The sequence below is a fragment of the Maniola hyperantus genome, chromosome Z, assembly GCF_902806685.2.
Source record: "Maniola hyperantus chromosome Z, iAphHyp1.2, whole genome shotgun sequence".
NCBI lineage: Eukaryota > Metazoa > Arthropoda > Insecta > Lepidoptera > Nymphalidae > Maniola > Maniola hyperantus.
The window spans coordinates 1993919-2005101 of NC_048564.1; the positions used below are offsets into that span (position 1 = coordinate 1993919).

General features: G+C 36.1%; 1 protein-coding gene and 1 long non-coding RNA gene across 3 annotated transcripts in view; both read right to left on the reverse strand.

Annotated features, from left to right (window-relative positions):
* pins (G-protein-signaling modulator pins) overlaps window positions 1-2225 on the reverse strand; it is a 54506-nt gene extending 52281 nt beyond the window's left edge. For both annotated transcript variants that reach the window (XR_011238462.1, XM_069508975.1), the window contains exon 1: window positions 2029-2225. Coding sequence is in view for 1 of the 2 variants with exons in the window: in XM_069508975.1 (XP_069365076.1) it covers window positions 2029-2076 (48 nt within the window). In the remaining variant the exon portion in view is untranslated. The remainder of the gene's footprint in view (window positions 1-2028) is intronic.
* A 2801-nt stretch (window positions 2226-5026) lies between these two features.
* LOC138404498 (uncharacterized) lies at window positions 5027-9013 on the reverse strand. Its single transcript, XR_011238420.1, has 5 exons — window positions 8951-9013; window positions 8727-8774; window positions 7453-7595; window positions 6066-6174; window positions 5027-5866 (listed from the first exon to the last, which is right to left on the reverse strand). It is a non-coding gene; the product is annotated as an uncharacterized lncRNA (long non-coding RNA).
* Window positions 9014-11183: the final 2170 nt, after the last annotated feature.

Below are 11183 nucleotides of genomic sequence, written 5' to 3' on the forward strand. Positions count from 1 at the left end.
TATGTGAAAAATGCACATAACTCCTAGAAGTTAGAGGGTCCTGCGCGGGATTGAACCCCAGACTCCCCGAATAGTAAGGGGGCCGAAGTCTTAACCACTAGGCTATCACTATTTGAAGTAGGATATTGGATAATCATTTTAAATTCATATTTCAATGGATACTTATGCAATAGTAACATTTGAAATGCGAGCTGCTGCTCATTGGATATGCATTAGTGGCGGCGAGGTGTCATACCATAATATACTAGAGGCTAGAGAGAGATAAATAATCATAATAGAGTAGAGATAATAGTAGAAGACATAATATGAGATGACATTCTCAATGCACTGACTACAGTCGAAGTGATACAGGGAATCCAAGGACTTGCACAGCCCCAAAGAAGTAACAAGAAGAAGAAGGATAGATCTATATATATAAAAGGAAAAGCTGACTAACTGACTGACTGATCTAACAAACTATTGGACGGATTGAGCTGAAATTTGGCATGGAGATAGCAATTATGACATAGAAATCTGGTAAGAAGGGATTTTTGAAAATTCAACCCCTAAGGGGGTAAAATAGGGGTTTGAAATTTGTGTCGACGAAGTCATGTGCATAAGCTAGTACCTATGTAAAAGAAAAAGCTGACTGACTGACTGATCTATCAACATACAGCTCAAACTACCGAACGGATCAAGCTGAAATTTGGCATGCAGATACCTATTATGGCGTACACATCTGCTAAGAAAGGATGTTTGAAAATTCAACCCCTAAGGGCGTAAAATAGAGCCCTATGTTGAAGAAAGTCATGGTCATCATGGAACAGCATGTCTCCTTTCAGAATGTGAAGTCATTTTGAGAAGACCTGTCCTCAGTAGTGGGCCGTCGATAGGTTTATGATGATGAGTGGACACTTGGCTTTAGATGCCTGTTGTTTGAAGTTTGCACCTCCAATTATAACATCTCTCTGCATTGGTGATATAAGATATTGCATGCTCATTGCACATTTATAAAATTTCTACCACCTGTCGGATTGCAATGTTACATGGACATAGGTACATAAATTCAGCTCTATATTAGCTTTTATTTAAAGCGGTGATAGCCTAGTGGTTGAAATGTCCACCTCCTAATCGGCAGGTCGGGAGTTCAATCCCGGGCATGCACTTCTAACTTTTCAGAGTTAAAGTATGTTTTAAGCAACTAAAATATCTCTTGCTTTGACGGTGAGGAAACCTGAGACTGTGAGATGCCTGAGAGTTCTCCATAATGTTCTTAAAGGTGTGTGAAATATGCCAATCACCACTTGGTCAGCGTGGTAGACTATGGCCAAAACCCTTCTCACTCTGAGAAGAGACCCATGCTCTGTAGTGAGTCGGCAGTGGGTTTTTCATGATGATGATGATGATGACTCAAGTACGTAATATAGAATTAAATGAATAGTTTCATCATAAAAATATCTGTTTTCTATATTTTTGAATACAGTTTTATTTTAGTTAACTAGTGTCAACCCTAAGACCATTTCACATAGGGTCAATTTTAATTCCCAGGTAAGCAAGATAGGATGCTTCGAATGAGCACAAAAATATAGCTGTAATTTTGTATGGTGCATATCTTCCAGTGTACTTGTATATGTCCATTTCAGTAAGCAAAGAGGGTTTGCAAGTTTTAAACTAATCATAAAAGAGATTACAACTTTTAAACTTAGCATAGGAGAGTTTCTAAGGAGTAGGACTAAAAACAATAACAAGATTATAGTATGCATTCAATTTTAATGCTTCAATGAGATGATAACCTCACGAGTAGAGCGTTGAATAACACACTAACAGGAATGAATTGCGTACAGAGCAGCTAGCTTCCGTGTTAGGGTCACTACGAGTGACTCATTCCAAACGTCCTGTGTAGTTATAATGAGGATTGATTCTAAATACTAATATACTTAATCAGAAAGGCACGCAAATATAGTAAACCCCTGAACCTTCTGTTATAATATTCTACGTTCCAAATTCTAATTACAGTGGTCTAATTACCATTTTATTAACAGAACTCACCTGGGCATCGGTTGAAAGGTTTTCAGCACTAGCACTCACAGTAGTCATTATATTATCTGGGAACGACTTATCAAAACAATAAAAACAAAAATAAAATGTATACAGATTTGTCAGATAATTCTCATAGTTGTTGCTTTGTTGTGATTTTAATGCGATGGGCGTACACGACCGTCACGGTCTATCACAGAACTTTAGCGTAATTAACGTAATATAGGTATACAAGTATATACTAGTACAGTTAGCTTTGTTTTTTTTTTCGCAACCAGTATTGCCAGGTCTCACTCCATTGAACCGAAATAGGAACGAAATTGTATTGTATACTAGCTGCCCCGGCGAACTTCGTACCGCCTAACAGTCGATTCTTTTTCAGGATTTTTTTAAATTTTTCTCTCCGTAAGAACCATCCTCGTACTTCAAGGAATATTATAAAAAAAAAGAATTAGCGAAATCGGTTCAGCGGTTCACGAGATTTGCGATGAGCAACACATTTAGTGATTCATTTTATATTATAGATATTAATTGGATAAACTTAGTCTAGCTGATGCCCACGACTTGGTCCGTGTGGATTTAGGTTTTTAAAATCCCGCGGGAATTTTTTAATGGTCTCAGATAAAAAATAGCCTATGTCACTCTTCAGATTTTTAACTAAGTATAGGTATCTATGCAAAAAATCACGTCGACCCGTTACTCTGTTGCGACTTGCGTCGTGATTGAAGGACAAACAAATCAATAAACCAACAAACGAACACACTTTCACTTTATTACTTCTGAAAAAAAATGCCATGAATAGGTTCGTCACTGTTGAAGGGAAAATTTTAAATTTCGAATTGGTAAAAGCAGCAACATTGATCATTACCACATAATTGTTACCAGCCTAAAAAATAAAGTAAGTAGTACATATAATTTATTAATTTTCCAATATTTAAATATACTTTTTAACTACACCCCATATTATTATCCATAATATAATAACAATAATAATTAATTATATATTTTGGATTTTGGGGGTTTGTGTAACTCTGCCATCTATTAAACGAGTCAGGAACTCTGAGGGGAGAAGAAACTCTGGTGCTACCATGGTGCTACTTTGTGTTAGCATCAGAGCTTTGTAATTCCTTACTCGTTCAATAGATGGCAGTATCTAACTACCATTTACCACAGTTTTACGATGTACCTACCTATCGTAAAACTGTGCATTTTACACACTACGCAGTGCTATTACACAAAAGTACACAAAAGTCAAATTTATAAAATTAATAAATTATTATGACTAGATGATGCCCGCGACTTCGTCCGCGTGGATTTAAGTTTATAAAAATCCCATATGAACTCTTTGATTTTGAAAAAGTATCCTATGTCCTTCCCCGGGATCTAAGCTATCTCTGTACCAAACGACGCAAGTCCCGCACCGGGTTAGCGCGGGGGCTGTGCGGGTGTGCTTGGCGTCCCAACTCTGATTGCAATCTCGACCTGTCGCTTACGTAATTAATTATAATCTACATACTTAATATGTAACTTCTTGTTAAAATAAGTGGCGTATCGTCTAATGATGAAATCCTTACTTAATATTATTTAAATATTGTGTGTCTGTGTTGTGCGAAAGTGTGTCTGTCTGTCTGCTAGCTTTTCACGGCCCAACAGTTAAACCGATTTTTATGAAATTTGGTACAGAGTTAGTTAGCTTACATCCCAGCGAAGGAATGCTACTTTTTATCCCGGAAAATTAAAAAGTTTGCTGCTTTTAGCTGCCCGGAACTAATACTTACCTGTAGATTTAGTCTAATAGATACGTATTAATAAGTATCTAATGATGCCCTTAGGTACATGGGCAATTTTTTCAAAATCGGTTAAACTGTTGGGCCGTGAAAAGCTAGCAGACAGACAGACAGACTTTCGAATGGTATAAGTTTAAATACATTATACTTACCTATTTATTTACAAGGTATTGAATTCTAAAAATAATTGAATGCTGCTATAGTTTTTACTTTTGACTATTTATTTTATTTTTATTCAATTTAATTTGATTTAAACATTATTTTATTATATTGTACGGTGTATTACATGCTGGATTTTTATCTTAAAGATTATTATTATTATTATATGAGTAGGTACGTACCCACTTATTAGGAAGGTGAAAATGCCTATAGTTAGCTTCAACCCCCCGGGTAAAGCCGGGCAGCTCGTTAGCTATGCAAATATGCCGCTCATCCGATCCTATCACCACGCCCCATCGGCGATACATAGAGCAAACCCTTTATTACCCTGCAGAACCTCAATTTTTAGGGTTCCGTGTCTCATATGGTAAAACGGAACCCTTATAAGTAGAATCACTTTGTTGTCTGTCTGTCTGTCTGTCTGTCTGTACTCTGTCTGGCTGTTTAGAAACCTACAGGGTACTTCCCGTTGACCTAGAATCATAAAATTGGGCAGGTAGGTAGGTCTTATAGCAGACATTAGGTGGAAAAATCTGAAAACCGTGAATTTTCGGTCTCCCCACCTTATACCCCAATTGCCATCTGGACCTGTCGCGTAAGGGTATTTGACACTGTTGCTAATTTAGCATTTTTATCCATATTCATTTAAATAAACTTTTAACCCTTACAGCCCGTTTCTACTTGTCGTCTGTCGGGCCCGGATTTTAATCGGTTGTTCCAGTCGCAGAACATTTTAACACAAAATCGGTTTCAGGCAAGTGTGAATAGCATGTAAAATAAAACATCCGATTAAAATCCGGTCCTGACAGACGACAAGTCACAAGTAGGACCGGGGTGTAATCCCAGGCCTGGGAAGCCTCGAAGGGAATTTAAAATAAAAATACTTAGTTAGCAACTGTTTTATTATCTTTCGCAATTTCCTAAGTGGCCAAAAATCCTCAGTGGAGCTTTCGTTTTTTAATATAAAACAAAGTATTATAAAAGATTTACCAAAATTACTATAAATTGCGAAAGATAATTAAACGGCAACAGTCTATTTGAATTTTGCTAAACAAAACAAAATCTTTATATGAAAAACCCAAAACTTTATTTTTAAAACCCACCACCAAAAAATAATAAAAAACTAAAAACTAAACATGGGAACAGAGCGGGCAACTTAATATAAAAACACCTTATAAATGTACGGAAGTGTATTTTGCCGTAGTGAGCACCAAAAAATAATAAAAAACTAAAAACTAAACATGGGAACAGAGCGGGCAACTTCATATAAAAACACCTTATAAATGTACGGAAGTGTATTTTGCCGTAGTGAGCACCAAAAAAATAATAAAAAACTAAAAACTAAACATGGGAACAGAGCGGGCAACTTAATATAAAAACACCTTATAAATGTACGGAAGTGTATTTTGCCGTAGTGAGCACCAAAAAAATAATAAAAAACTAAAAACTAAACATCGGAACAGAGCGGGCAACTTAATATAAAAAACACCTTATAAATGTACGGAAGTATTTGTCATCATAGTGAGTACCAAAAAAATAATAAAAAACTAAAAACTAAACATGGGATCTAGTTATAATACTATCTTAGAATTATTCTTAAGGGAATAATAAAAAGATGTCGTATATAACTATGGCGAAACTGATAAAAATATTCTTTATATTAAGTTTCAATAATAAAAAGATATTTTCTTTCCAGATACGAGTATAGGCGAGCAAGAGTACCTACTGTAACGGATCAAATTAATTTTGGAGGCAAAACTTAATGTAATAATTATTAAAGTAGCATTTCTAGTTTAAAATAATAATAATAGACCTATGAAAACTGATGAATGAAAAAATTTATCGATTCTCGTTTTAAAAACAGGGATTTTAGTAGTGTGCTAGTTGTGTTGTGTTGTTCTCACCTGAAACAAATAAGAAAAAATAAATAAGAAAAGTTTACCCAATAGTTTTATTATCATCATCTTCATCAGAATATTGTTCGCATCCAATATTAATCTAAAGAGTCTTGCGCTTGCTTTACACAATGATACTCCGTACGGGATCTGACCAAGAAGCACTTTGATTGCCTATTTATTAAGCAAATAATAATTATTTACTTACTTAGTAGAATCCACGGCGTCCATGTGACGAGTCGCTGCTCTGTGGGCTGCTGCAATGAGTGAGCTCGACATTGCGGCAGTCTACAGATGGATGAAATTATCGGGTAAATCTGGAACAAAAAAATCTATGTAGGTAGGTAGGTAGGTATATCTTTCAATATCATTAAATGTTCAGTCGGAAAGTATTTCCGCATGCTCTGTGGCATCATTCCTCTAAGACATTCTTGCCAAAGAAAGTATAGGTACCAAGGTACGCACTATATAATAACATAAAAAAATCTAAACAATTACAAAAATAATTAAGAATATAATATAATAAAATTAAACAAAATTTAATAAAAATACAAAGATAATTAAAAATATATCTAACATAAAGTAGACGATTCCGAGCAAGTGGGTGAAAATAGTAGATTATTAACCAAGGGGATAAAGCAGTGACTTCTTTCGCGGGTGACGATTTAAATCGCGAGCGTAACGAAGGACTCGAGGTTTACTCCCGAGCGTAGCGAGGGTGTTAAAAACTTAAATCACGAGCGAAGCGAGGGATTTAAGACGAGTCCTGAGTGTAGCGAGGGATTTAAGTTCACCCAAGACTAAGACAGCTTTATCACCGAGGTAAATACTCTACTTTTCGTACCATTTGCGAAAAAATTAACACAATAATAATATGAGATAAGCATTTATTAAACGTATTTTTAGAACATTAACTTATTTATAAAAATAAATTAAAATAAACTTAACGTTTATTTGAAGAAAACAAAAACGCGGCAAATTCCTAGACTAATATTTTTTGTCGGAAAAGCAAAGGCATCAAGCTCATAGGGCCTCGTCGGTTTTCGTAATTTTATGTAATAATCATAACTGCATAATAAATGCGTATTCCTTTTTCAAAAATATGTATAATGCTTTATATACAAACTCAATGGTGTAAACACAGATGTAGTCTGTCTGTCTGGTGGGAGGCCTCGGCCGTGGCTATTTACCACCCTACCGGCAAAGCCGTGCCGCCAAGCAATTTAGCGTTCCGGTATGATGCCGTGTAGAAACCAAAGGTGTATGGGTTTAATAAAAACTGCCATACTCCTTCCAGGTTAGCCCGCTCCCACCTTAGACTGCATCGTCACTTATCATTAGGTGAGATTGCAGACAAGGGCTATCTTGTATCTGAATAAATAAATAAAAAGAAATAAAAAGTTCAGTATAAATTTCGGTACCTAAGTATTCCAAATTTAAATCACATTCTCTCCCTAGGGGATGAATGAAATTCACTACAATTTTCCTTCCCTGTTTTTAACAGATTAAAAATGACTATTGTTATGTACGCTTTTTGTGGCATTGAATGTCACTTTTTTGAGCAAGTGGTACGAAAAAATATTTACAAAACTCACATGGTATATCGACTCGGTTTGCTCGTGGATGGATGTGGAGCAGTTCTTCAGCGGTACAGCAGTGCCGGGGGAGCGATCGCGGCGCCCGCTCCACCCCGCCGCCGCTGCATCGCTGGCTACTTACCGGCCGCCGACGAGGAGACCTGCACACATCAACAAACGTATCAATTCACACTGATTAATAAAGTCTAAATAAGAAAGAATCACTGAGAAACAAACGGGAAGATCCTCGGAAAAAATATAGGCCATCCTAGACGAGAATATTTCAACTTAGAAATGTACCCTACCTACCTACGTACCTACTTCTTATTAAATAAACCTACATTAGGTAGCTGCATACATCAAATATTAAAATCCCGACTAATATTATAAAGGCGAAAGTTTGTATATGTGTGTGTGTGTATGTTGACGGATTTGGCTGAAATTTGGAATGGAGATGCATTATACCCTGGTTTAAGACATCGGCTACTTTTTATCCCGGAAAATCAAAGAGTTTCCGCGGGATTTTGAAAAACGTTAATCCATGCGGACGAAGTCGCGGGCATCAGCTAGTATAACATAACGGAATTAACTCTTGTGAAGTAAAACCAAATAATTTGTTTTAGTAATGTGAATAAAAACGGGACACTATTTTACAGGAAAACCTAGAAAGCGTAAAACGAAATAGCGTTGTTTCAATACCATAACCATAAATCAAAATGGCCGACTATCTATTTCAATACAGAAATTTCGAAATAGCCATAAAAATGATCTAAATTATTCTCTAGAATATTTGCTGCTTCGCTTTTATTTCACTGATAACACATTTAATAGCTTCTTATGCCATTATAAATCACTAAGAAAATATTGTAGAAGTCGCCAAAAATTTTGTTTAAAAAATACGATAGAAAACTGAATGCTGTCTGAAGCACGAGAAACTTGCTTCATTTTATTCCACTGAGAACCACGTGTCCAAATTACCTACAGAATGCCTACAGATTATTTCGTTAAAAAAATTAAAAAATCGCCATAAAACTATAGCTAACTATAAACTCAAAATAACAAAATAAACCCGAGGAAAACGGTTGCTTACGTCATTTTATTTAGAACATTTCGAAGAAAACCACGCTTCTGATTTACCTTTACCTTTGCAAAATGGCGGACCACGAGATATCGACTAGAAAGTATGAAAAACACCCAAAAAATTACCAATAATACCTATTGTTTTAAAACATAATTAAATAAAGTCGCGAAAAGCACTAAACATGTTCCTAAACTCAAAAAAATCAACTTACCCCTGTCAGCGGCCACGTGGTCTGTTAAGTATATTTCTTTTCGAATTTCTGTAAAACACAAATTACACGTGTTTAAAAAAATATTAGACCCGACGTGTTTAAAATTCACTGGACAATTGACTAGAAACTACACAGTTTGTTGACAAAAGGGGGCTAAAGTACTACGCGTCATGAAAATTTGCACTGAAATGCTAAAGGACTTAAAAATATCAGTAAAAACTTACATTTCAAGTCAACGTTGCGCGGAAAAGAGGCCGAGTGTACTTGTCGTGCCATTTTATACCGGCAAGCTCGCGGTGGGGTACATAGGGATGTGATTAAGTAATTTTCATTTTTTGGATTTTTCTTTGCCAATTATTCATAGAATTATTTTACAGCTCAAACTACTGGGTCTAGAAACTATCAGGTTAGTTGTTAATTGGGTTCGGTTAGGATAGTAGGTCCTCTTTAGTAGAAACAGTATCCTGAAAATCCTTTCTTAAAAGATTTCAATGTGATCCTGAAAATCCCCTAAATCCACATACAATGTCGAGGAAAAACAAGTACCTACCTACTTGTTTGAATTTAGTTATGCAGTTCTTCATCCTTGTGGATTTAGGTTTAAAAAAATTCCATATTCGAGTATAATAATTCAAAATTTGATTTAACATTTTCCGGGATAAAAGTATCCTATGTTCGTCAAAATCTGTTAAACGGATTTGGCCTTAAAGGTAACACTTTCCATATATTATTTAATAGAATATTATTATAGTAGGTAAATACCTAGAAATGTATCGGTATCAAATGAAACGAAAGGTATCTTTGTGTAACTTCCAAATAAAAAATATTTATACCTACCAGCTATAATGTTCGGCAAGCGTTGTAGTGCGACTCAGGTGCCCCCTGTTACTATTACTGTGTACCTACTGTATGAGGAACCATCCCGCAAGTCCCAACAACAACTACATACAGTTTCAACTCAATAGGAAGTATGATGCGCGAACGCATAGAATATAACGAGCAGAGGACAAACGGACAAACATTAATAATTTTAATATAAGAGTATGTTAAAATATAAACTGCTCGTCTTTCTTGACTTAATTCCTTAAAAGTTATTCCCCCGCGGGAAGACTTTGATTTTCCGAGATAAAAAAATATCCATCCCCGAGATGCAAGTTACCTCTGTGAACTGAAAATTGGTTGCACTGATGACGGAGGTTGTGAAAAGCTAGCAGACAGACAAACATACACAATTTCGTGTTTTTAATAAGTACATGTATTAGTATGGAATTATGGATACACCGCACACCACGGTGCAACAAATGCCATGATCAAGAATAATTTCCTATTGATAAATTGTAACTGAATGGTAATGTTTCACATCCCTATGCTATGCTATGACTTTGTTACGACCTTCAAGTTTCTGAAACACGAATGTAATTGTACATTCACTTTCAAGTTTCATATACTTTTCTAAAACTACCCTCATTTTGACATTTAACCGAAAGACACACACACGCGCAATATGATTGACAAGCTAAGATGGACAATACTATCGATCGATTGTATAATGCCTGTGTATAAGGCCAACTACATAATAAGTTCTTGTTATTGATATTATTAAGCAGCTGTAATAGCCTAGTGGTTAAGACGTCCGCCTTCTAATCGGAGGTCGGGGGTTCGATCCCGGGCACGCATCTCTAACTTTTCGGAGTTATGTGCGTTTTAATTAATTGAATAACACTCTCTCTCCATTCCAAGTCTAGCAATTCGCACATGGTCAGTGTGGTAGACTATGGCCAAAACCTAATTCACTCTGAGAGGAGACCCGTGCTCTGTAGTGAGCCGGTAATGGGTTAATCATGATAATGATTGATATTATTCACATTGTTTACAATAATGTTGTGGGTATGCGGCTTGCAAGAGGCCCAGCGGAATATTGTTAATTCTAAAAAAAAAATTGTGTTTTAGGGTTCCAAAAAAGAAAAACGGAACCCTTATAGGATCACTTTGTTGTCTTTCTGTCTGTCTGTCGGTCTGTCAAGAAACCTACAACAGGGTAGGTACTTCCCGTTGACCTAGAATCATGAAATTTGGCAGGTAGGTAGGTCTTATAGCAGATGTAGGTAGCAGGTACCGAATTTCGTCAAAGTTGATTGAACGGACGGGCACGCACAGCAGTAGACAGACCGACACACTTAGGTATATCATGAATAGTATGGTTTCTTACAGAATATTATATTATTATGCTTACAAATAATACTGCGGCCGATTATCAAAACCAAAAATGCACTGATATTGATACCTCGAAGTTGTTTTGTAAAAGCGGCTGCTTCCCGTAAGTTTCACGCTAATTTAAACTTTATAGCTATTAGCAATAGAGGCGACGGTTTTGAAGAGACGTTCGAGCAGTGACTTGCAGAGGCTTGGTGGTCCACAACACACGCCGACCACTAGATACATTTTTAGGCACAGGTT